Source organism: Prosopis cineraria, unplaced genomic scaffold (genome assembly GCF_029017545.1).
Source record: "Prosopis cineraria cultivar Desert tree isolate PC_DT_omini unplaced genomic scaffold, ASM2901754v1 PC14, whole genome shotgun sequence".
Taxonomy (NCBI): Eukaryota; Viridiplantae; Streptophyta; class Magnoliopsida; order Fabales; family Fabaceae; genus Prosopis; species Prosopis cineraria.
The window spans coordinates 25,576,328-25,604,142 of record NW_026555345.1 but is presented as its reverse complement, the minus strand read 5'-3'; the positions used below and the strand labels follow the sequence as shown (position 1 = coordinate 25,604,142).

General features: G+C 36.1%; 1 protein-coding gene across 3 annotated transcripts; it reads right to left on the bottom strand.

Annotated features, from left to right (window-relative positions):
* LOC129293003 (uncharacterized) lies at positions 1–26,952 on the bottom strand. Of its 3 annotated transcripts, XM_054930778.1 has the most exons (22): positions 26,371–26,946; positions 25,425–25,487; positions 20,135–20,258; positions 19,919–20,060; positions 19,696–19,795; positions 19,544–19,621; positions 19,389–19,448; positions 19,165–19,269; positions 17,706–17,816; positions 13,514–13,555; positions 13,203–13,316; positions 12,929–13,110; positions 11,420–11,703; positions 11,223–11,344; positions 11,060–11,102; positions 10,885–10,976; positions 10,164–10,212; positions 7,866–7,936; positions 7,626–7,745; positions 1,908–2,008; positions 1,187–1,232; positions 1–356 (listed from the first exon to the last, which is right to left on the bottom strand). In XM_054930778.1, exons 1-22 carry the CDS (start codon positions 26,545–26,547, stop codon positions 306–308), a joined length of 2,277 nt encoding a protein of 758 aa, XP_054786753.1. In that variant the 5' UTR covers positions 26,548–26,946; the 3' UTR covers positions 1–305. The 3 variants fall into 3 exon arrangements, 2 of the variants coding, with proteins under 2 accessions (XP_054786753.1, XP_054786754.1); XM_054930779.1 differs by lacking the exon at positions 1,908–2,008 and having other exon boundaries at positions 26,371–26,951; XR_008589082.1 differs by lacking the exon at positions 1–356 and having other exon boundaries at positions 1,216–1,232; positions 7,572–7,745; positions 26,371–26,952.
* Between the last annotated feature and the right edge of the window lie 863 nt (positions 26,953–27,815).

The window sequence follows — 27,815 nt, the reverse complement described above, 5'->3', positions numbered from 1 at the left end:
GATCATCAAAATTGACAGTTCATTAATTTAAAGGATCCAACAGGCTTGTGCGCACAAAGACTTGCACAAACCAATGACAGTACAGGGGGAAAAAAATCTGATTTACAAGATGGGAGGAAAAGACTGGAAAATATGGAAAGAAGGGGTGTGACCGCACGCAGAAGATTACATTTCAAGCTAAGCCTACCCTTTAAAAAAATACAAAGGAAAAATAAATAATTTAGGTTGCAAACAAAATACACTACTTGTGCCCATCCTATATTATTCCACTGACACCATATAGTCTGTACCAGCTTGTCTTCCCTTTACTTGTTAAAGAATAAACCTTTCTTCTTTCCCCTCCTTTTCTCCACGGCCTGCAGCACAGAAAGATCAAATCCCAGGTCACTAAAGTTACTCTTTAATATTTGTAGCTAAATACATGCTCCAATAATCAAACATCTATGCACCAAGACAATTTATATACTTTTCTTTTCAAGATCATACCACGCATTCTGAAAATAAAATCCCGAATGCACTAAGCTGATGAGCGAGAGTATACCTCAAGATCAATAAAGAGATTTATTCAATATTTTATATGTAGAAAAGAAATGGGAAAGTGCACTGCTTCAACACATGGCAACGCGCTGTCCAATTTCCTTTTCAGAAAATATTTTTCCGCATACCAAACATGACCTTATAGTCCAAATAATTTCCAAGATACCCTAGACAATAACGATCAAAACCTACTGTAAGGATTTATAGTTTGCCTGAAGTCAAAAACGACAATGCTGGCATTGATACCTGAACTAATGGAAGGTATAACTGAAGACCTGACAATTCAGCATCATCATCACAAAGCTTATTTAGATTCAATTTGAGCACTAAAGAATGGCTCCCCCGTTGCAAATTTTTGTTGTTATGTGCACACAAAGGTTGAGTGATGCTTATGGTTGACTAACGAAGTAACCAACATTTTTTCTTTTCTTTTTTTTTTTTTTTGGTTGGGGGGGGGGGGGAAGAGATGGGACAAGGTGAACAAGCCAAGTCTTTCCATCTCACATTTCTTATCTGGTCGTTATCATGAGTGCATGGGTGTCTGTGATATTGACAGTAAGCAAAGTAACAGATTGAGGATTATTTTACCAGTTACAACAAAATGAAATACCAAGCAACATGTCAAAGTGGCAATGAGTTTAACACATACCCGTAGGATAAACAATCTCATGGTGAGCACAATAGTGTCTCTCGAGCTGCAGAGGGAGCAACAAAATACTAAATATCAAAAGCAGAAACCAAATAACATTTAGTATAATGAACAAAGATCATGAAAATTCGTATTATATCCACACCCATTAGAAAATGAATCAAAGGGCACTTAATTTTTCCTGAAAAAGGAAAAACGATAACTATCTTCTTGCTGAGGAATTGAAAAAACACAGCGACAAATTCAAATCCACTGTAAGTAGCACAATATATTAAAGGTTTGTTGACAGACTGCGAGAGCAACGTTATTCAGATTCTTCCCATTGTCAAAGAATTTTAACATGGTTTTTAACATCTGAGCATCCGCTCAAAAGGTAGGCCACCGTTGCCAAGCCAGGTCAGAGTTAACCCATCTATTACCCAAAGAAACAATAAGCAGCATCCAAACGCTATGTTTCAAAGGTGATTTCCTATTCTCAAACAAAAAATGCATTTTCAAACATTAGAAAGAAAATGTTTCAGGTACATTTAACATATTATACATTTTGTTCATTTTGGCAGGTTTAAATGCGGAGACAGCATACAACTATACAGTGGATTATTCAGCAACAGGATGAATCATAATTCTAGACCATGCTGAAATATTTGCATTAAAAATATGCTACCTAAATTCTTTTTGCTGTGAATGGCATGCAAGATAAACTATATGACTTTTCGCTTACCCACTGACATCTGTTGGGTTGGTTTCAGCTCGTAATATATGCTGAACATCACTAGAACTCATTATTACAAATTCTGAAACATTTCCATAAGGAATCACAACCTACAAAAGGAAATAAAAAAAAAAGATAAAGAAAACTAGCTAACCATCAAGAATAATTTATCATAACCATCACGTACACTGAAAAAGAAATTTAGAACAGCTCACTATAACATCCTAGCAACAGACTTGGTTAGCTTTCATTTACCAGAACAGCTCATTATAACATGGTGTATCTTTTACAACATTACAACTAGACTTCTCAATTTTATACACTTTGAAGTCATCACCTCCTGCCAAGCTGCGACCCAATACTAATTTCCACCAAGAACTAGCAGCCTTAAACTGAGGAATGTTGGCATGAGAGGATCAACCATTACTGATCATTTCTTGGAAGTAAAAGAGAAGGAATGACTATGCTTCACAGTATGACTTAAGGTGGCATTTTGTGAGGTGGAATTTCGAGTAAATAGAAGTAGGACTTGTATTCTGAGGTAGCTGCTATCTTTAGTCAGTTAGGTTCTAATTCAGGTGGTTAGCATACAAGTGCTTGATATGATCCATACAAAATCGCCTTCCCCTTCTTTGTATCAAGCAAAATTTCTCTAATCAATAAGATTGAATGATAGGAACTCAGAATGATAAGGATCAGTACAGGAATACCATCAAGAATTTGCTAGGCGGGTAGCACGAGTTCGCAACTGGCCAAAGCACTGCCTCTTAGGTATTTTTCTGGGTGGCCTCAAGGAAGAATTAAAAGCTGATTTACGCATTCAGAAACCTAGAACAGTGTTTAAAGCTGCAAGTTTGGCCCTGGAATTTGAGAAAAAGGCCCAAAATGCGCGTGGGGCCCAGGCCCAGGCCTAGGCCCAATTCCTCATACTCTCAAAATTGCCTAAATCAGTCCCAATTTGCACGTGATTTCCATGATTCCAGAAGCTCCAATTCACTGGCTTCGTCTGCATATCCCTCCAGACCAGCTTCTTTGGCCTCAATCACTCCTAAATACTCCTCAACAGCTGCGAGAATCTCTCCCAAAGATGCAGAACGTCAAAACCGACGAGATAAGGGTCTGTGCTTCCGGTGTGGGGCTATCTTCCAACCTGGGCATCGCTGCAATGCTTCTTTTTCTTTGCTGGAAATTTCTGAAGAAGGTGAAGAAATTCTACCTCCTGTACACAAATGGAGCCAGAGGAGGCCAAAATCTCATTTAATGCGATTCTAGGACAGCATTCAGGAGCCACAATGAAACTTCAAGGCATGCTCAAGGGTCGTACTGTCCTGATTTTAGTTGATAGCGGCTCCACGCACAATTTCATTCCAGATGCAGTGGTATCCGAATTGCAACCCCCGTGCAGACTGTTCCAACTTTTGGAGTTCAAATTGGTAATGGTAATAGAGTGAAATGCCATCAGGTTTGCCCAAAGGTTGAGGTAACAATTTCTGATTTAACTATTCAGCAAGATTTTTACCCTTTCTCCTTGGGTGGTTCTGATTTGGTACTGGGTATTAAATGGTTGGCTTCACTGAACACTGTGAAAGCTAATTAGAACAAAATGTTTATGATTTTTTGGCTAAATAGGAAGAAATATAGGCTGCAAGGCCTACCTACTAACAGTGATGCTTCTGTCCATCTCCATAGCATGCTTCTTACTCAGGAATCAAGTGAGAGGGACGCATCAAGACACTTAGAATGTTAACAGAATTTTTCATGATTTTGCTGATGTCTTTTCTGAGCTAGGGTGCCTGCCACCACCCCGAGATCATTACCATGCCATCAAGCTATTCCCAAATGCTACACCTCCTAACCTACAGCCATATCGTTACCCTCATTACCAGAAGGATGAGATTGAAGCTCAAATTGAGAGCTTGCTACAATGTGGATTTATACAACCTAGCACCAGTCCATTTGCCAGTCCTGTGCTACTAGTTGGTAAAAAGGATGGTTCGTGGTGCCTCTGCATTGACTACTAGCATCTTAATCAAATCACCATATCAGATAAGTACCCCATTCCCAATATTGATGAACTTTTAGATGAGTTGCATGGGGCTGTCTACTTTTCAAAAATTGATTTACAGTCTAGATATCATCAAATCCGTGTTCTGCCGAAGGATGTACATAAAACAGCTTTCCACACTCACTCAGGCCACTATGAATTTTTAGTTATGCCATTTGGTTTAACTAACGCACCGGCTACCTTCCAATCTATTATGAATGACTTATTCAGGCCTTATTTATGAAAATTCGTGCTAGTATTTTTTGATGACATCTTAGTTTACAGTGCTTCCCCACAACAGCATTTACAGCATCTGAGAGCAGTATTCCAGATTCTATAGAAGCAATCCTTCTTTGCCAATGCAAAAAAATGCTCCTTAGGCCAGACTCAAATTAGCTACTTGGGCCATATGGCTTCTGCCCAAGGGGTTGAAGTGGACTCTTAAGAAAATAACTGCAGTGGTGCAATGGCACGCTCCCAAATCTGTAAAAGAGCTTCATGGGTTCCTAGGCTCACTGGTTATTACAGGCATTTTGTCAAAAACTATGGTATTATCGCTAGACCCTTGACTGAATTAACCAAGAAAAATTCTTTTTACTGGTCTGAACAGGCACAAAAAGCTTTTGAGGCATCAAAATTAGTAATGACCACCACACCGGTGCTGCAACTACCAAATTTTCATCTTCCTTTCACCATTCAGTGTGATGCTTCTATAGAGGGTATTGGTGCTGTCCTAGTTCAAGAAGGACATGCAATATCTTATTTCAACAAGGGATTCTCTTTTTCCAACAGGTATAAGTCCACATACGACAGGAAGCTGTTGGCTCTAGCGCTTGCAATTCAAAAATGGCGCCATTACCTACTTGGTCACCATTTCTATGTCCAAACTGATCACTGCAGCCTTAAGTACCTCTTGGAACAGCACAACCTCACCAATTCCCAGCAGCAAACGATGCTAAAGCTTCTTCCTTTCAATTTTGCCATCTTATACAAAGCAGGAAAGGACAATACAGCAGCTGATTCACTATCACAAAGGCCTCAACATGCTGACTTTTTCCAGATTGTCATCCCTTTAGCAAATGCCTTTCAACAACTTCCTGCAGCATTATTAATAGACCTTGAAACCAAAGCTATTGTGGATGCATTACAAACAAATCCACAATCTCACCTAGATAACAGCTTGGTGGAAGGCATATTATATTTCAAGGGACAACTTGTGGTTCCAAATGATGCTCAATTACGAGCTAAATTCTTGGAAGAAGCTCATGCAACTCCAATGGGTGGTCATGGAGGGTTCCTAAAGACCTTGAAGCGATTAGGATCAAGTGTGCATTGGCAAGGTATGAAAACAGATGTTAAACATTTTGTACAAAGATGTTTAATTTGTCAACAACATAAATATGAAACTCTTGCTCCTGCTGGACTCCTTAACCTACTCCCTATTCCGGAGTGAATTTGGGAGGACATATCTCTTGACTTTATCATAGGGCTCCCAAAGTCTAGAGGTTTTGATGTTATCTTGGTGGTGGTTGATCGGCTCAGTAAATACAGTCATTTCATTGCTCTGTCACATCCTTATTCTGTAAAAACTGTGGCTGGTTTATTTTGTCAAGAGATTGTACAGTTGCATGGTATTCCTCAGTCTACCATTTCAGATCATGACTCCATTTTTCTAGGTGCTTTTTGGCAAGAACTCTTCCACTTGAGTCCAACACGCTTAAACATGAGTACAGCATATCACCCACAATCCGATGGCCAAATTGAGGTAGTAAATTGCTGTTTGGAGACCTATTTACGATGCTTTGCTCATGAGCAACCTAAATTATGGAGTAAATTTCTCTGCTCGGCTGAATTCTCATTTAACACCAGCTTTCACTCTTCAGCAAACACTACTCCATTTAAATTGGTTTATGGGCGTGATCCTCCTCCTTTATGCCCTTATGTAAAGGAGAAACATTAGTTGCAGATTTAGAAGAGCAACTGGAGCTGCATGATGCCATGCTCAAAGTACTACATGATAACTTAAAGAAAGCACAAGATAGGATGAAAGCACAAGCAGATCAGCATAGGCGGGACCTTCAATTTCAACCAGGGGATGCAGTTTTTCTACGTATTCAACCTTATCGCCAAAAGTCCTTAGCTAGGCATAAGAATGAAAAATTGTCCCCCCAATTTTTTGGACCTTATACAGTTGTGAGGCGCATTGGACCAGTTGCTTATAAGCTTGACTTGCCTCGAGTCTAAGGTGCACCCTATTGTTCACATCTCCCTACTTCGGCCTGCTCATGGGCAACAACCATCTTCACCACCAGCACCTTTACCTCTTTCTGCAAATCTGGAGCTCCTCCTTACTCCCTTAAAGGTACTGAATCATCGCTGGACACCAGGAGGTATTCTAGAACTTCTAATTCAATGGGATCACCGTCCACTTGAAGATGCAAGCTAGGAAGACTATGATTTAATAGCCATTGAATTCCCCACTTCTCAACTTGAGGACTCAAGTCTATTTTTCAGAAGGGGGGTACTAATAGCATGTTACGTCAATGTCAACATGGACGTCCACTATTGACTTATTAGAGAAGAAAGGGGAGGAAGTTAGAGTCAGTTATGCAAAATTAAATTGATTTTAATTTAATTATTTCATTTTCAATTTAGTTGGCTAAATAAGTAGATCAACTTTTATTATGTGGTTCTCCCATGTTTAGTCTGTTTGAGTCAATTTCTATTTGAGTCTGTTATTATCCCAGATATGTTGGGATATTTTCTTATCATTTATTATTTTGGTGTAATTCCTGCGTTATAAATGGGCTAGCTTTCATCATAGCTAGACATTCAAAAAATAAAATACTATCTCTTTGGAGATTCTCCTACTTTGGCTATTAAATATTTTTAGAGTGAGATTCTTGCTCTAATTTATTTAATAGATTTATTTGCTTTCCTTGTCATTCTGAGTTCCTATCAATATCAGAGCTACGTGATCACATGCTCTGGTATTGATAGGAACTCAGAATGACAAGGAAAGCAAATAAATCTATTAAATAAATTAGAGCAAGAATCTCACTCTAAAAATATTTAATAGCCAAAGTAGGAGAATCTCCAAAGGAATAGTATTTTATTTTTTCAATGTCTAGCTATGATGAAAGCTAGCCCATTTATAACGCAGGAATTACACCAAAATAATAAATAATAAGAAAATATCCCAACATATCTGGGATAATAACAGACTCAAACAGAAATTGACTCAAACAAACTAAACTTGGGTGAACCACATAACAAAAGTTGATCCACTTATTTAGCCAACTAAACTGAAAATGAAATAATTAAATTAAAATTAATTTAATTCTGCATAACTGACTCTAACTTCCTCCCTTTCTTCTCTAATAAGTCAATAGTAGACGTCCATGTTCACATTGACGCAGCATGCTATCATTGAACTACCAAAATTTTTCAGTTTGGCTAAAATACAAGTCTTAAGTCAAAAACATGTCATAACAAACACAAAATTCTGAAAATTCCAAATAAATCATAAATTTCTCTTCAATAAATTTCCAACGAATTGAATTGTTAAAATGCACAATTACTGATAGCCAACTACAATTTTGTATTTCCCTGATGCATCAATAACGTACCAGCTGACCAAAATGTTTTCACAAACTCATTATATGGTACATAAGGAGACATACACTGACAGGCGAAGAAAATTTGTCTGCAGCTACAACTGCATTGGGTCCACTGCGTTTGATACTGTACCCTTCCCTCTTAATAGTCAGAGTAGCTGGTTCCCATATATCCAGATATCCAGTCTGTAAAGGCAATCCAGAAGTGTTTCAAAACAGTTTGAGCTCTTCATTAAAGCACTGTAAAATAATTTTTTGCATACACAGACAGGAAACTTAAATAAGAAACTGCTATCATCAAATTACCGAAAGAGAAACTTTATATGATGCCACTCCACTATAAAGGGTCCTCTCAATGCAGCTCTGCATTTCAGGGTCTGAAAAGAGGATAATAGCTTAATAAACTATTAAGGAAAGCAAGGTCACAGAACTAAAATAAAGATATGACAAATCCAAAGCAGGTTAGCTGGTTTAGATTTTTCTTTTGCCTTCCTTTTGGTGCTTGACCTTGTTAGGTTGCTTCAAGGGAGTCTATCAGATATCCTACAGGCTACAAGATGGAATCAGTTCGTAGTTTATGTTTTGGTTGTTAGGATAATGCCTAATCCTCCTTTGCCATGTCTTAAGTTATATTGTACTAGTTCTTTTAATCGTAATATCCCTTCTATATGATTCCAATTTTATCAAACGTCCCCAAAGGGAACATGATATCCCTTCAGTTGAAATAAATGCACACAATTCGAAAAAATATTCCTTTATATCAATAAGCATTTGCCTCTGAAAGCAAGAAATTTAATCGACTCATTATTCCAAATAATTCAACAACTTTTATAGCAAGTTATGCTCTCCAAGAACAAGATCAATGTTAAGAACACACAACTTTACAAGCCCATGTATAACTTCCCAGTGTAGAGAAGAAACCTTATTATACTAAAGATGTCAGAATCACCACCTATCAGGTTTCTCTTCTTCATGAAGGCCCCTAGAGACTGCTAATATTCTTTTTTATGGCAAGGGCCGGGGTGAATATGTTATAGAATTTAGATTGGAAAGAGAGAGAAAGAGAGGGGTAGAGATAGGGACAGAAACAGAAAGATTAAGAGCAAATCTGAATATGCAATTCTTATTGGAAATCAAAGTCAGAAAGTAGGCACTCTACTGCCTCTTATTCATAGGCATTATTTTCATCTGAATATATATCCTAGTCTATCCAAATCCAAGTAATATAATAATAATGCAATTAAATATCAAATCCTTTCTAAATCTTGTTTAAATCATAAATCATACCGAAATCTATTTAAATCCTAACTAATTCTTAATTCTTTTCTTATTTATAATAATTACATAACAGAATACCACCGTGCCTAATACCTACCGTCTGATGTCTTGTATTTTTGTTTTTCTCTAGCTTGTAGCTATCCTCATCAATTCAATAAAGAAACACCACCCATGTTAAACATGCACCAGCGACATCAAAACTACATCAACATCATTTTCACATCAACCAGCATAAATTTTCTCCCTTTTTACTTTCTCTAATAATGCAAAGATCCAACAAATGATGTGAGCTAGATCCTAAAAAGGTTGCTCCAAGAGTTTCAAGGAATTTTACTCCAACAGCTTAATCTTCTATAAAGAAAAAGGCATGGTCTTCAACATGGTGTCAAAGCTTTTATCACCAAGTAGAGTTTGATCCCCAGTTCCTCACCAGTCACCACTCCACATTCTCTCAATTTTTTTTTTGGTAAGAAGAGCCTATGTTTTGTTCAAACTTCTAGTCCAATAGACTTTAATACAGACATGCATTACAATTAGAAATTACAATAAAAATATTCTAGGTATTCACTTCAACAACTTAACTCTGTTGAGTAGAAGTCTGATATGAAAATAATAAAAGTCTGTTATTTAGATAGTTGTTGGTTGGTTGAGGGTAGTTAAGTCGTTTTGCCTATATTCTAATGTTGTTTCTCACCATTTTCTGAATCCTATAAGTATCAGGATTACTCCCTCCATTGTAGCTAGCATATTGACATAATGAAAGCGTACTATTCAGATTAATCTCTGACTCTCTCCTCTGATTTCCCTCTGGTTCTCTCTATTCTCTTCTGAATTCTCGTCCTTCCTTCTCAATTCTATTCTATTCTACTTCTCTATTCTACCATCTTTTCTATTTTCCATATCAAAAATCATTTTTCACAATTATGACAGATATATCCAAAATTTTATAATTTAAATTTTATAATTTAGAAATCTAAACTGATTCATTTTACTATGAAAAAGGGACAAACCACATAAACGAGATTGTCGACTCTAGAAAAAGAAATAGATAATAACTGTAGCATGATACATGGAATAAAAGAAATCGACTGTGATACTAAAATCTTATATGATAAACAAGGGGCGGTTAGAAAATGAATGGCCACACAATCACAAGATTCCAACAAATCTACTATCCAACGCTGCAGTTTTGTGAAATTAATCCGCAAATTTGCAATTATTTGCTCCTCACCCATATCTATCTCACTTCTTGCACATTGAAGCAACTTAAAGAAATTTAGGGTGGTGCTGAACTTAAGAAACGCCAAATCACAGTAAAGCACTCACCACAAGTGATCTTTTTAGTATCATTCGCAAAAACCTTCACAGGTTCTCCCTATAATCACAAAGTATGCAAGCAATTTAGTTACATCCATATTTGAAATATCCAGAGTCATTCAAATTAACTTGATAACATACTTATTTCCATACAGAATTTGTCTTTTTTCTTCTTGATTTTGTGATTTATCATCCTCTTACACTTTCTAACTCTCATTACCTACTTCACAGTTCAGAAATGGGATTTATGTACATGATCTTGACACCAAAAGTACATGTTGAAGGCTTAATGCAAATGACCCTTCCGGGGACTTCTTATAATCAAGTGAACAGTAAATTTTGCATGGCTAGTTTGGGAATGTTATAACTGATTCTAATCTTTTATGACTCTTCAGAATCTAATAATCATATTTGCAAGAGAGAGAGGGGAGAGGGAACTACAGTCAATATTTTTAATATGTAGACTTTAATGAAAAGAAACGGACAAAATAGCCAGTGTGTGTCCCTTCACATGTCAGAATAACTAAGCTTATGCAATCCTAGGATCTGGATCACCAATGTCATAGTTTCTAATTGATTTTTAAAGGTGGGACTGTAAGATCAGACGACATTGTGATCTAAATCACAACCTTAAAAACCTATATTTCAATGCTAAGAAGATGATATACCACGTAGCTGTCAATATTCAGGTATCTTTTTCCATACAATACTATGTTTAAGTAAGAACTACCTTGCGCTTTCTGTTATCCAGAGGCTGAACTTCAATGGCAAGGTAGGTGTCAACATCATCAGCAGTGACAAGATAGTTGGGTTGCTTTGCCCCTATATTTTTGGATCCAAGATTAATGACTCAAGCTTTAATGTTATGAAGGAAAAAAACAACATTCTCTAGAAAAAGATAATACCATCAATATAATTAACAGATCCATCTTCCAAATGCCTTATCCACTGACAATCCAACAGGACACACAAAAGGCAATGCTGAGTGAGTACAACAGTTATCGAACATGAAAATGCATTAGGTAATATGAGGAAAAAAGTTTCAACTTGTAGAGGGCTAAAATGCACCTCAAAATTACAACTAGTGGTGCCATTGATAGAGTATCCGCATGCCTGAAGTTCTCTTCCTGGAAAGGCTTCTCCTGAAATTTGAAGACCCTCTATAGCTGGTAACGGATCATCATCTGCAGCTGCATGATGCATTTATTCATGCCAAGGTTAGTTCTTTAACTGATAATTAAGATTCAAAAACCATCAATTCTTACCCTCAGAAAATGATGAACAAGGTTCTTCTAGGACTGGTGGTAGATGATAAGGAGAATAAGAGGAACTGGGATCATCAGCGGCAGCTGTATAAGGAGAGTTGCCCGAACTCCAGTTAGCAGAAGCTTCTCTCTCATTCTGATTTCCATCACCATCAGTATCATCCACTTCACTATTACTCACAGGATCACGAAATGTAACCTGTTTGTTAGTTGTTTCTTCTCCATAATGCGTAGGACGAGCACCATCAACTACATGCTGGGAGGGGGTATCATGGCTAGATGTCCTGTCAAATAGCCAATACAATTGTGCACAAATGCACTTCTTTACAATCAACTAAAGACATTTATAAACCAAAAAATGTATATATTTTTCAAATCATAAATTATTATTGGTTAGAATTTCACAAAACTAAAATATTCATCAGTCCGCAACCTTAATATGGCAAATGAATTTAACCGAAGGAACCAATAGAGGAGCAGCTAAACGAAAATGACATGAGAGAAACTAATGGAACTTAGCCCCAAATAGTATTCAAATTAGTTACAATCTGGCAGAATGCAAATCCACCCAGAAAGTAACAAAGAAAATAGCAGAAAAGGCACACCAACCCCCAGCAGTTCGATAGTACTACTGTACTAGGCTCTCCAAGTACATACTAATCACCTGAAACTACACTCTAGCCATCAACCACATATAAATTCCTCATTACTAGCCTACTGCAACTCTCATCTCTCTCACACCTCACACCCTTCAAATAACTCAGACTTGGCCCATTACTATCAAGCCCATCAGAAAACAATATCAATTATGCTTTTATTTCAAAATTACAAAAATGTCAAAAACCACAATGGTTAGGATGTTTCAAATAGTTAAGATTGTAAGACAGAAACCAAAACAAAGTATCCAACAAACTTCTATTTTACATGCAAAGCTTAATAACAGCCTGTAACAGACCCCAAAAGGTACTGCAAAACACAACCAAGTTATTTCAGTATTTATTTACTACCTCATCGTATCTTAAATATGTAACAAAATTTCTTTCAATCGGCCTCAAAAAAAATTGCTTCCTGAGAACCAACTGCTTTTGCAAATCAGTCTCACATAAGCAAAAGTGCAAAACAGACGTAGATGCCAGCAGACTATCTCCAAAAATGACAACTCTTTCCAATCTTCACAATGAGATGAGACACTTAAGTCTTCATGGAACACATTTTCATGAAAAGTGAAGCTCTAAATCGACTAGAAAGTCACCAGGAAATGAGATGATAAAAAATGTTAATCTTAAATACCATGTTACACAGAACATGGTGAAGACAATAACTTCCATATTCACTTCATAGATTCTCCCATCTGCTTTGGATAGAACCAAACATGGTCTCTAACAACTTCAACATGTAAGGCTTATCCACATGTCAAATGATCAGGACCACTTTAAGAGAGACTCCATGAAAATAGAACCCACCAATACATTCAGTTCAGAGTAGCAGTCTCCATTTGACCAGGCTCACCTGCTTGCAAGAGGTGAATATCTCCCCATTACATCAGCATCTACATTCTTCGTCATCCCACCCACACCACTTTGATGGCGACCCAATATATCCCAATCAGTTCCCATCTGACCATCAACAGAGACCTGAGGCTTTACTTGGGAATACATGGGCTGAGGAACCAGTTCAAGTCCATCTTTATTCTAACAAAAAATGCAACGATTTAGAATTTTATAATAGCTAGTAGCATGATGAGAGAGAGAGAGAGAGAGAGAGAGAGACAAAATGAGCATACTGAGGTTGCCAATGCTGCACCAACTGAATGAGATGGGGATTGTGAAGCAAAATTCGAATGGTTCATATCAGAACGCAAAGGCACTAGTTGATATTGTGACTCTTTTAGCTTCGACTGCAATGAAGAATTGACATTGTCAATAAACACCATTACGCTGGCAAAAAGGGAAATACCATAAATCCCAGGATTTTTACAAGAGCATAGTTCATGCAATCTTTAGTATCAATTCTAACAAATCAACCAAAAACCCAACCTGTTGTCCTAACATTGCATGCAGGAATTCAAAAAATATCATTATCTGCCAAACATACCTCAGTGAGAATAAGTTTTTCCTGCAAATGTTTAAACAAAACCTGCCAAGAAGAAGAATTTACTATAAAACCACGCACGTGATAGTTTAAAATTCAGAACTAAGTATATAAAAGGACATTTTGCAATTGCATCGTACGCACAAATATCCCACAATTAACAGATTAAAATTCAAAAGATGACAAAATCAACAACTTGAGAAAAGAAGAGCACTTAATTTGGTACAATTTTTTAGATTCCGCAACAAGGAAAAGAAGAGATAACATATTTCTACTGCAATTTTTAGTTGATTCCATCAAGAATTCCAAATTAAAATAAAAAAAGCTGAAATAGTCTTTCAGTCCCTATAATTCTCTTAATTTTAATCTGGTCCCAATAATTTTATTTTTAAAAAATTAGATCCTGGCAGTCAAACCTTCCTCTCTCTCTCTCTCTCTCTCTCTCTCTCACACACACGCAGGAATTAAACCTGAAAACACATGCTTTAATCAAACCTAAATTGTTAACTTTACAAAATCAGAAAATTTTAAAAACATACTTATGGGCAATGGACCATGGGCAAGACTTACAAGCCCTAAAAACATTCATTATCAGGTATGAGTCTAACTTTTTGTATCAAAAGTCACACTAAGTGCTAATAAACATAACACAAATTAAGGCAAGATTAATGGCCTAATGTTAATTTCAAACCCTGTCCATGCCGTTTTGCTAACACCATCACCCCATGTTTAAATGCAGTATATTTAAACGATCCTACAGTATTCTCTCTATTCAATAAACATTCACTTTTATTGCAAGAATAAGTAGTTGTTAAGAGAAATTTAAAGCTATGAGAAAAAGGAGTGAGATTTAAGGTGCATATTTGACTACAACAACAACAACAACAAGCCTTTATCCCACTAGGTGGGGTCGGCTACATGGATTGCAAGACGCCATTGTGCTCTATCATTTATTAAGCTTTTAGAAATATTATTAATTAAGAGATCACGTTCAACAACTTCCAAGAGTGTTCTCTTAGGCCTTCCTCTACCTCTCTTAATCGGACTCAAAGTTATATGTTCCACTCTTCTCACTGGTGCCTCCCTTGGTCTTCTTTGTACATGCCCAAACCATCTCAACCGATTTTCTACCATTTTTTCCTCAATAGGTGCCACCCTCACTTTTTCACGTATGTGCTCATTTCGAATTTTATCTTTACGTGTATGTCCGCACATCCATCGTAACATTCTCATCTCTGCTACTCCAACTTTATGCTCTTGCTGTCCCGTTAGAGCCCAGCATTCACTACTATATAACATTGCCGGTCTGATAGCAGTACGATAAAACTTTCCTTTAAGTTTATTAGGCACCTTACGGTCACAAATAACTCCTTTAGCTTTTCTCCAATTAAACCACCCAGCTTGAATTCTATGTGAAATATCTCCACTGATTTCGCCATCATTTTGGATAATGGCTCCCAAATATCTAAACTTTTCCACTTGAGGTATAATTTGATCTCCCAATTTTACTTCCAAATTATTTTCGAATAGTCCTTTATCAAATTTACAATATAAATATTCCGTCTTACTTCTACTCAGACGAAAACCTTTCGACTCCAATGTCCTCCTCCATAACTCAAGTTTGCAATTAACCTCTTCTCTTGTCTCTGCTATAAGAACTATATCATCCGCGAAGAGCATACATTTCGGGATTTCCTCTTGAATATGTTCCGTCAAAACATTTAAAATCAAGTTGAACAAATAAGGACTCAGAGATGATCCCTGATGTAGCCCAATCTTTATAGGAAAATCCTTTGTTTGACCACTAGGCGTTCTTATACTAGTTTTTACCCCCTCATACATATCTTGTATGGCTTTAATATAAGCAATCCGTACTCCCTTTTTTTCCAACGCTTTCCAAAGCACTTCTCTTGGTATACGGTCATAAGCTTTTTCCAAATCAATAAAAACCATGTGTAGATCTTTATCTTTACAACGATACTTTTCCATTAATCCCCTTAGTAGATAAATCGCCTCTGTAGTTGATCTACCTGGCATAAAACCAAATTGATTCTCAGAAATACTTGTCTCCAATCTCAACCTATGCTCAATTACTTTCTCCCACAATTTCATTGTGTGGCTCATGAGTTTAATCCCTCTATAGTTAGTACAATTCTGAATATCTCCTTTATTTTTATAAATAGGAATTAATGTACTTCTCCTCCACTCATCAGGCATTTTCTTGGACCGTAAAATCACATTAAATAACTTAGTTAACCATCTCACCCCTTCTTCACCTAAACATTTCCACGCTTCGATAGATATACAATCAGGTCCGTTAGCTCTACCATTTGCCATTTTCTTAAGAGCTTCCTTTACCTCCTTATCACGTATGTTTCGATAGAATGACAAATTTTGTTCTCCTTCACCAATTACTAAATCCTCCAAGTTACTAGATGAATCCTCTCCATCATTGAAAAGTTTAGAAAAATAAGTCTCCCATCTATTTTTAATTTCATCATCTGTAACTAAAATTCTTCCCTCTTCATCCTTAATACACCTTACCTGTTCTAGATCTCTTGATTTTCTTTCCCTACTCTTGGCAATCTTATAAATATTTTGCTCTCCTTCCTTCGTCTCAAGGTTCTTATAAAATTCTTCAAAAGCTTTAGAACGAGCTTCACCCACAGCTCTCTTAGTTTCCTTCTTAGCCATACGGTACCTCTCCCAATTTTCCTCATTGTTACACAAATGTATGGCTTTAAAACAGTTCTTCTTATACTTGATTTTGTCCTGTACACTATTATTCCACCACCAAGACTCCTTATCTCTCGGACCAAGACCTTTCGATTCTCCCAAAACTACTTTTGCAACCTCCCGTATCTTTTTAGCCATATCCTCCCATATGATGTTAGCACTTCCCTGAGAATCCCAAATTCCTTTATCCAAAAGATTTCGCTTGAAAATATCTTGCTTCTCACCTTTTAATTGCCACCACCTAATCCTTGGTGTTACTACTTGTCGACGTTTTTGGATTTTACTCATAATACACACATCAAGGACTAGGACCCTATGTTGTGTCGTTACAGCATCTCCAGGGATCACCTTACAATTTTTACAAAGTTTTCTATCTGTGTTCCTAACCAAAAGAAAATCAATCTGCGACCTTGAGGCTCCACTTTTGTAGGTGATGAGATGCTTATCTCTCTTCTTGAAACAAGTATTGGCAATCTTAAAATCATACGCCAATGAGAAATCAAGAAGAGTTTGCCCTTCATTGTTTAGCTCTCCAAAACCAAAACCACCATGCACCCTCGCATACTGACCAGCTTCCCTCCCGACATGCCCATTAAAGTCTCCTCCAATAAAAATCTTTTCACTCTGTGGTATGTGTCGAATCAACCCCTCCAGATCCTCCCAAAATAATTCCTTAAGACTGGCTTCTGTCCCGACTTGCGGCGCATAAGCGCTAACAATATTAACAGTCTCACGTCCAATTATCATTTTTAAAGAAATAATTCTGTCTCCAATTCTGCTAACTTCTACAACGTTCTTCTTCCACTCCTTATCTATAATGATGCCTACTCCATTGCGTGCACTTACTTTTCCTGTATACCAAAGTTTGAAACCTTGAATATCCTTAGCTTCTTCTCCACGCCATTTTGTTTCTTGCAAGCAAAGGATATTGATTTTCCTTTGAATCATAACCCCTACAACCTCTACAGATTTACAATTTAATGTCCCAACATTCCAAGTACCAAATCTAATTTTGCTCTTATGGACTAACTTCTTTAGCCGCGTGCGTCCAGAATGACGCGGTAGCCCTTGCTCATTTAACACTACATCCGGGCGCCGATGCAGCGGCTCTAACTCACTTATCACTGTACTCGAGCCATGCAGCGCGTTACTTACGGGCAACGACCTAGCATTAACATTATAACGTCTATTGTCCATGTTCATGATAGATTCAACAAATTTTTACATTGGCTGTTGATGGCCTAACACAACCCTCCTCCTTTACCCGGGCATCTTTTAAAATTCCCATCCTATATCCAGACATTTATTCCCTCTTTGACAACCCCACATGTGGAAGGAGGCTGCATGAAAATGTTGAAATACAGCATACATCAAGAACATTTTGTATAAGTGATAACTCAAATACCTAAGAAAAAATAGAAGCAATATTTCAAACAAAAAGAAGCAGAACAAGGTTGACCTTGACATTGCTAACAATTGATTGAGCATCAGGACCAGGGGGCTGAAGGGAGTATTCAGCTAGAAGAGGCAGCAAGGACGAAACAAATGTTGATCTTTCTTGCTGTGCATCCTGAAAGAAGAAAAGAGACAACTAAAAATTAGTCCCAAGTTTCCAACTGTTCATAAAAAGCCAACAGAACATGATACCAAACTGAAATGCGATGAAACATAAGAAATGTTGTTCAACCAAACTATCACACATGCACAATTTAACATGCCCCAATAATGAGAAAAAGGTAAAGAGGCAAAAATACCCACAAAGTGGTCAGCCAAAGGCATCCAATATCCTAAATTGAGGAAAAGAACATAAATACCTATAATGTTAACATGAGTGAATGCAAAAGTTACCAAACCGTTAATTTTGACCATTAAATGCTAACTGTGCATGTCAAGTGTCAGCCTTTGCTGATGTGAACTAATAAAGGGACAAAAATACACACAAAATTGTCAGCCAGGAGCAAAAATACCCATAGCATTATCAAAATTGGTGCAAAAGTGATCAATCGATCAAATCTTTTAAGCATTGACCGTTTAACTGACACCTAAGTAAAAATTGACTATTTTTTTATTAATGCAAACAAAAAATACTCCTAAATGAATTTTTACAGAGATTGTTCGATCATCTTATGAATATCATGTGAAAAAATGTCATTTTAACAGAATATCAAATTAAATCGCCCGTTTTTTTTACAGCACTGATGAAAATCATTTGAAAATTTTGAACTTATTATGAATGAAACTGTTTAAAATTATGACAATGTTTTTAAAGTAGGACGACGTAAGAGGTGTGCTCAGTTTCAATTTTTAATTGTGTATAACCTATCTCACTATGTTGAATCTCAAGTTTTGCAAACAAGAAAAATGAATAGAGAGGGAGGGAGGAAAGGAGTAGGATATGTGGTGATGAAAAGAAATCATGTGGCATGAATTTTGACGAATTGACCACTATTCCATCAACTAAAGTAACATTATGGGTAGTCATACGATAATCAATCAACCTCCGTAAAAATTTATCTAAAGATATTTTTTTATCTACATCAGCAAAAAAATAATCAACTTCTACTTAGCTGTCAGCTAAACCGTCAACATTTAAGGAATTTGATGGATTGGTCACTTTTATACCAACTCTGATAAAGTTATGAGTATTTTTGCTCTTGACTGACGACTTCGTTGATACTTTTGCTCTTTTATTAGTCCACGTCAGCAAAGACTGACACATGACATGTATAGTTAGCATTTACCGGTCAAAATTAACGATTAAGTCAAAGTTAACAATTTAATCACTTTTGTATCCACTCATGTACCATTATGGGTATTTATGTCCTTTTCTTCACTTTAGGATATTGGGTGCCCTTGACTGACTACTTTGTGAGTATTTTTACCCCTGTACCATAAAAAAATGTGTAAGGGGAAAACACCTGCAGCGCATACGTGAGACGAATGTTTTCTTCAATTATGTCCTGTCTATATGATAAAGCTTTTGATGCTGCATCTACTAGGTCTTGTTGCTGCTGATCAAAGGCCTAATGGTATGATTAACAAAAAAAAAAAACAGCATAATTCCAATTAAAACTCAGGAAGAGGAAGGAAAGCAAAAATTCTTAAGAAATTAAATATGGACATCAAATAATATCATGCTTACCAGACGCATATATGCAATGCGCTTTTCCAAAACATACTTTTCATTGCGTATCTGTGCTTCCTATTGTAAAGATAACGATTAATCACCGGTAACATGATATGAACAGGAAAAAAATATTAATTATCACAAGCTTTAAGAATATGCATATCCTTTACCTTTACGGAATAATCTGCAAGATGTTTCCTTAACTGCATGATCTCTTCTTCATGTTCACGAATCTTTATGGCAAGATCCTAAATAGATATGACATTGGGCCATAAATATCGTGCTCTGATAAAAGATGAGACTTTTAGAACTATCACAGTACCTGCTTCCATAGGCTATTAGAATTATTCATTTCAGCCACGGGCATCAACCCTTGTCCAGAAGAATTAATTCGTGAACCATAGCCCCCTTCAACTTTATGCCTACAGCAAAAATACAGTTTTCTACAAATATGAAAGTTCTTCTTTGATAATACCTGGGCAGAATAAAAACATATGGATATTATACAATTCCAACAATACTATGGACATTCAACAGCAACATACCTTCTTGGAGAGATTGACCTTGCAGATAATGGAGACATTTGAGAGGGGCCAGTATTATCAGCATATAGCCGATCATTTGGGTGCATTCTGAATGTCCCATTTAATTTACTGCCTTGATAATGAATTTCTGCATCACTTCTGGCTGCATCATCTCAATGTTTTAGATACTGGAAGACTTGCATACGAGTTATATCAGTTAGGTAAACATATTCATACCCTTAAGCAGATCTTCTTGATTTCCTAATGGCACAAATGACGGACGAGCTTCATAAGACCCTTGACTCTGTTCATCCCATGGTGCAACAGATTGTGGTCCTCGATCCATTGACTCATCTTGCTTCTGTCAAAATTAGAAGACTTGCACAGCTGAGATTGTTGATTTTACTGTTCCTTTTTCATTGACATTGTCAAGGAGAGATTTCCTTTGTGATGAAAAAGGAAAGTTTGTAGAATAGAAGGGAAGTAAAAAGGCATATGAGGGGTCCTGTTGAGGAAAATTTCAATTCATTGTTATGCAGGATATTTTTCTATCCTCCTTTCTCTTCTTTTATCAAAAGCAAAAGCAAAAAAAAAATTGGGGGGGGTGTGGAGATTGACCCCATGTAATCATCATGAGGATAAACTGTTCAGCCAAATCAGAGAAAATTTCAAAAATTAAGCCCATGGAAGTATGGGGATTCCAGAAGCAGGCATGTTTATTTTGCGCCAAAAGCACAAAAGTTATTTACTTTATCTGCTTATTTCTATTACTGCACATACTCCAGAAGGGTCAATTGATATGAAGAGTAGAATGGAATGGGCAATGAAACAGAATAGCAAAAAGTAAATTTCTGGATAAAAATGTTCATTTTGCTCCTTAATTTAAAAAATTAATAAAAAGAGACCGTAACTGTTGAGTAATATGAATAGAGATGCAATAAATATTACACGTCTCAGATTTTTTTGCAAGAAAGTCCCTTTCCTTTGCACCAACAAAATCAGGTGCATGCACTTCCTTGTATCAAAAATCTACTACTCCCACATGATATTAGTTTCATTCAAGATGTGTTAAGGACGCTATCTAAGTAAGTTGCCACTCTCAAGAACATTTTGATGAACTTCAAACTTAAACAAGCAAAATTAAAGAATCAAATAAACTTTTGCAGTCAAATCCAACCGAAGCTGGTTTCACCCATCATTTTCCAAGTTTTTTAACCCAAATTGATTACGTTTTTGGATGACACTTTTTCCTCAAAAAATGCCATTCACAACTTTAATCCTTCAATATATATTTGTGAACCAAACCCCCTTTCCAAATTAAAAGACACAGCAAACTCAACTTGATACTGTGCAGTGACTCTGCAGTAAAAGGTGACGGAATAATTCATTCTATGCTCACCACAAAGTTCCATAGTGACTCTAGTCATAGTTTCTTAAACAGTATGAGCGATTTAAATTTTCAAATCAATACTTTGAACAACTATGATAAAAGAAGAAAGTTTGACTAGGAATAGAGAACAAGAAAGCTACAAAGCTGGCGCGTGAGACTTTGAGGCAGGGCACACCAACATTAAGAAAGCTAAAGTATAAAAATATCGTTTAGACTCAATATTTTGGTTCAGCTACAAGTATGGAGCTCGTTAATATTTCAAAAACCTCACCAGATCACAATTACCTGAGATTGTTAGGAGTAGTAAACTATAATACTTAATACATTATGTGTTATTTCCCAAACAACTCAAAAGTTTAATTTAAAAACTTAGGGCCTGTTTAATCGCCTGTTTTCAAAAAAGTTTTGTTTTGAGAAACAAACCAAAATAATACTGTTTGAAAATGTTTTTGGTTATGTGTTCAGAAAAACCAAAAAACCAGAACATATTTTTTCATGTTTTGTTACCTTATGTTCTACAAAATCAGAGAAGAAGCAAAGAGCATTATGTTTTCATTGGTGACAATTATGTTAAAAAAGCAAACCATTCTTTCATCTTTCACTTCACCACTTTAAATATGTTTTTCAAAACAATAATTCAAACAGATTCTTTTAATTTTTTGTTTCCAAAACTTGTTATTAAAAAATTACTCTACAGAATTGTTTTAAGAATATAAAAATAGAGAAAGAATTCAAACAAGCCCTTGTACTTCCTGAGCTTCAGTGGCATTGGGCATGTGCTTGTAATTAGGTGTTGCAGCATTTTGTTTTAGCATTGACGTAACTCTTATGTGCTCCATTATAGTAAAGAGTCTGAATTTTTACAGGACTAAAAAAATCCTACATTGTTCAAGGTTAAGTTATCGAAGGCCAAGATCTGGTTAATAATTTAATGTTCTGTACTGACTTCATTTCATAGATATTAGTAATGTGACCTGTAGCAGCAAATTGCTCTTCATTGTTTGATCAATAAAATCAAGCCCCTAATTGTGATGCAATGTCTCTTTTCTCCTGCTCATCTTCCATCATATTTTACATTAACTTTGTCAACTAACCAGACCAGATTTCCCATCTAGAAATCATTAAAAATTTGCCCCAACCAAGTAACTCGTTTACCCTGATGATATTACCCAAAACCCCATCAAACCCAAGACCTCATTACCATAAGTGCCACTCACAGTGCCCAAACAAGCACCAAGTTGACCCTATGACCCCGTTCTGTTTCCTCCAAAACTATTATTGCCTTTACCTGCCTCCATCCTTTAATCTTCTCAAGAAAAACCTAACCCTAATTTCATGAATCTAATACTCCCAACTGACCAACATCAAGCTTCATCTGACAAACACCAAAACACTGACATAGGCCAGAAAAATAATTGGAGCCAATAAATCTCCAATCTACTTCAATGTCAGCCAACTACACACCCTTTAAACACTCATAGACCAGCCATTGTTAAAAGCCAAAAGAAAAGGGCTATGACTTAAGAATGAGATAGAAATCAATTTGCCCAGTAACTGTAGGATTTCACATTCATTAGCACAGCACGTATTGTACAACAGCAATTTATGGATCATCAAACTTACAGCAAATACATAGCATCAAAACCAATCAAGTTATCCAAGTGAAAGATTTCCCTTGGTAATTCTTAGATGTTTGAAAGGCCAAAAAGCAGGGATAAGTGAGGCATCAATAGCATACTCAAATACTTTTGAAGCCCATAATCATTTCTGGGGGGGGGGAGAGAGAGAGAGAATGCTTTGGAAAGACTTGATATGAAGGGAGGCTTGTGTTGCACATATTTATAGTAGAGATAAGGCTGCATAGCTCGAGATAGGACCAATGAAGGATTTTTGTAGTTTAACTAACCACAGAAAAAGGCAAACCATTGCTTCTAGCAGTTTCTTATCACCCAAATCTAGGAAAAGTCTAATTAAATAGAAACATCCCATCATTGTTTGCCTTCCAATCAAATTTTTACACAGCACATTACCGAGACTGAATCCCACTTCATTTTTAAGCCTACAACAAAACTAACAAAATGAGCCCTTTGATTATCTCATTTCTAGTCCAGACAAAATAACTACTACTCCCTCTTGTTCTAATCATAGGGAAAAGTTAAAAGCTCTACTTGGTCCAAAATATAGGGCAAAGATGTGGTGTTAATATTTTTTTCCAATATTCCCCCTCCTGTATTGAAAGGACAACATGAGCATAAAATGGGAGTAGCAAAGATGAAAGTGTTGAGATGAATATGTAACCACACAGAAAAGGGAAAATTGAGGAGAAAATGATGGAAAATTGATCGAGATGATTTGGTCATATACAAAGAAGGCCATTGAGAAGCCAATAAGGAGGGTGAGCAAATAGCCTTTAACCCTATAAAGAGAGAAAAAGGGAGACCAAAAAGGACACTTGGAGAAGTCATTAATCAAGATCTCTTGGTTAATGGTTTATCAATAGAATTGGTTCAAACATAACACAATGGCATTGTACAATCCATGTAATCAACCTCACTTAATGAAATAAGGCTTTTGTAATTGTTGCCCTTCTTTATTGCACCACGTTGTTGGCATGCTTTTAATTGTAGTACAACACTTTATTGTGAACATTAATTTTAGTGAAAGGCAAAATTAGAATGGTATGCATTTTTCTACAAACTTAGGCATGGCAATGACAGCCCCTCAAGAACCATGGAGTACTTGATTTTGCCCTATAATTAGAACTAGAGGAAATACACTAAAATCCCCTTCATTTATTAACCATAATTGCCATCAAGGACATGTCATACTAAAATTTAAAATATTTAAAAAAGAACTCTCATAAGATATTTTTTGTTGGTGATTAGATTTTTTGGTTGGTAAGGAAATTCTTCTGCTTTATTGCAGCTGTAATTAATAATTAATAGTACCACAGTGCCTCTACCATGATCGTTTCACAGATTTTGCCCCACTTTTTCTTCTAAAGTGTCTAATGCAAACTTATCATACTTTACTTAGTGTAAACCAAAGCACAGCCCTCCCATTTTCTGCCAATAGCATTATCTAGCTGGTAATCAAAAGATAGAGCCAGTGTAGTAAAAGGAAATGAGTGAAGGGGCAAAGATTCCTTCGTGCCTTTGGTGGGTTGGGCAAGGGCCCTTCATCCAAACCTCCTCTCTTACAAACTTTGCATCATTCTAACTTCCCCATGATTATTATGCTTTAATAGTCAATTAAATAATGCGTCAAATGTCCTCCTAATAGTTTGTGTTACAAATATTTTCCATTTACAAAGTGCATTTTCAGCTTCTTCTTTTTTTCTTATTTTAGAGCCTAACTTCACTCGAGGTAGCATTTGCACTTCTTGCCTCAAGGCACTAATGGGGTTCTAGCACCTTAATAAGCGCCTTTCACAATTGACCACCTTGAATAGAATACAAGTACATAAACAGAGACGATAAGCCCATTGGCAAGTAGAATATTTATGGAATCTTTCACTTCTACAATCCAGAATGCAAGTCCCAACTGTAAAATCCTTGCTCCACTTGGAGCTCAAATATAAAGATGTAAAAATAGGTTGAGACCATCAAATTGGGCTCATAAAATTAGAGCCCTTGTATAAAGAGAGCTCAACCCTATCCAACCCACCAAAGAGGTAGATGAACAAGGCTGAACTAGCCAATCCAATATGCTGGAACTTTTCATTAAAGATTCCCCCTGAGAGTAACGGTACTTGATGAAAGTGAGACAGTCTATCACCCTTGTCAATTAGTAAGATATTTCAAAATGTCAGCCAGTTTTTACCTTTGTCTAAGATATTTCACATATTTGGCAAATAATTAAAATTAAAAAAAGTTTACTAATTGTTATGAACATCTTTTTAATTTTTTGACCAGCCAGTGCATCTATCGCACTGTATAGAGCCAGCCCAACCCACTGAAGATTTAGGTTTACTTCATGGACTGGGCCAAGCTGGCTCGCTTAGACAACACTTTTGATTCAAGAAGAAAAATAAGCAATCTAAAGTTTTCCATGAAAACGGAAAACAGTTAACCATCAAATATTCATCTAGCCGTGTCAAAAATAACCGATATGCAAGTAATCATGAGCAACACTTACATATTTTTCAAGTTCCTGAATTTTTCTTTGAAGCTCAGACCTAAGCCGGTTATTCTCTTCCACCTGCCAAAAGTAACACGTGCAGCCTCAATATCTACTCCAAAAGGACTTCAACATAGATAGCACCGTTTATGGCACAAAGTAAACGTTTTTGCAGATGCATGCAATTTTGGCTCCGTTTCGTTGGGCAGAGAATATCTTTTCATTAAACAAAACGCACGATATGCAATATTATTTTATAATTGTTATCACTACTCAATCGTAATCATGAAATTTTCAATATTTTTATCCAATGACAAAACATTTCTCATCAACAAATTACTTTTTTATTTCAATTTTCTTTCCATTCCCTATCATTTTGAATGCCAAAGGGGGCCTCTTCCTCTAAAATTGAAATATTTCACAAGTGGACAACAGTTGACACGATGTTGTGCCTAAATAATAAAGACAGTATTCAGTCTAATTGCTCCCTCAAAAATCATGACATGATACCTTGAAAAAAAATAGTGAATGAGTGAAGGGAGCAATGAGGAATCGAAGCCCATGGGTTAAAACAACAGTCAAAGAAAAAGAGGGGAAGAGAAAAAAGAGGATGAACCACCAAGGCTATTTATCATACACAACCCATAATCTACATAAACTAGTCTAAACGCTTTGATCTCCCGCTAAAGCTCTCCAGCGTCTAAAGACAAAAATTTCGATGAGAAGTAACCCCCCCAAAAAAAAAAAAACTGCTGAAAATTAGCAGGATTGTCAGCATTACCAAGCCAATCGAGTCCAATTATATAAGACATGAGTAAATACGTCGACATCAATCAATTATGAAACAAAAGTCAGTTTAGATTTAAAAGCGAGCATCCTAAGCAAATTGTAAAAATTTTTATATTCAGATATTGATGAACATGATCAAAAATCTTAAATAGCGCATATGTTGAAATGAAAGTACCTGCTGCTTAATGGTGGCCTCCGCCGCCTCAACGGCCTTCATGACTTGATACAAGCTGTCGTTGTTGCTAGAAGTGGGGTTAGTCTGATCCCGCGGTTGATCATGTTGCTGATTATGCTGATTAACACCCAAGCCTGAGAATTTCTCGGCCAATTTCGCATCATAACCATTCTCCATGCCCTTCTTCTACAATCCCCCAGCAATAACTGGCCAACAGCACACGCAAATCAATCAGCCACGACTCTGTCAACCCAACCCAATACTTAGGAACGCCCACGCATCGTCTTTACTGACTATTATACTCAATGCTACCTTGCCAAAACCTATTACTATGCACATTCGCTTCCCACCCTTGCATCAATCAAATGCAGCCTGGAGCACAAGCAACTAATCGGAGATTGGGAAAAATTAATGAGAGCTGATGATTCAACTAAAAACGAAAACAAAATGGAACTGGGATTTCGAGGAAAGAAATCGATATATTAAAATTGGAATGAAAGAAAATGGACATTTCAGAAATCGAAACCCTAACATCCAATAAAAGGCCAAAAGCTCGCAATGAAGAGTGATGAATTAACAATCCAATAATAATAATAATAAATTCCGTGTCTTAGTATGATGCTACCACCAGTATAGTCAAGTCCATTGGCAAAAAAAAAGGGGAGAGAAAAAGGTGAAGATAAAGTCAAGTGCGTGTGTCCATGAAAACGTGTAATTAAATTACAATTTAAATCAATATTTTACTTTAAAAAAATGAAGTTGAAATTTGAATTATGTTCAAATTCCTCAAAATATAATTAAATATTATAAAATTTATTAACAATTTCATTCAGTAAAATTATAATCATTTTTAATAACTTTTATAAAGATTAAATTAAATAAATAGCTGCTTTTATTCTGGTAAAATTTACTAAATTGGTGGCTTTTATTTAGCATATTAATATTAATAATATGAAAATTAAATCTAAAAATCTACATAGATTATTCATAAAATGGTACGTTATGAGTTGTAATGCTTACTAAGTATGAATAACATGGCTGTTGGCCAAAAAAAAGAAGAAGAAGAAGAATAATAATAATAATAACAACGTGGTTGATATTTGGATTCTACATATAAAACAAAAATAGGTGATTTCTCTTATTTTTATTTATTATAATAATTAAATTAAATATAAGATTTTTTTCTCTGAATTTATTTATTGTTTGTCACAGATATAGCTCCATTTATATTTTCTTTCTGGCAATAAGTTAGCTTAAAAAAAACATGGAAATTATAACGATCGCTTATCTTGGAGTGGAGTACAATCCACGTCTCCAAGTGGCAATGGAAAATCTACTGTCAGGCATTATATTTTTCTACATTTGCATCCTTGACATGGTTCTCATTGATTGCTGGGATGTGTTGTCTTTGTGTTATTTATTTCCTTTCAATGATTGGAATCGAT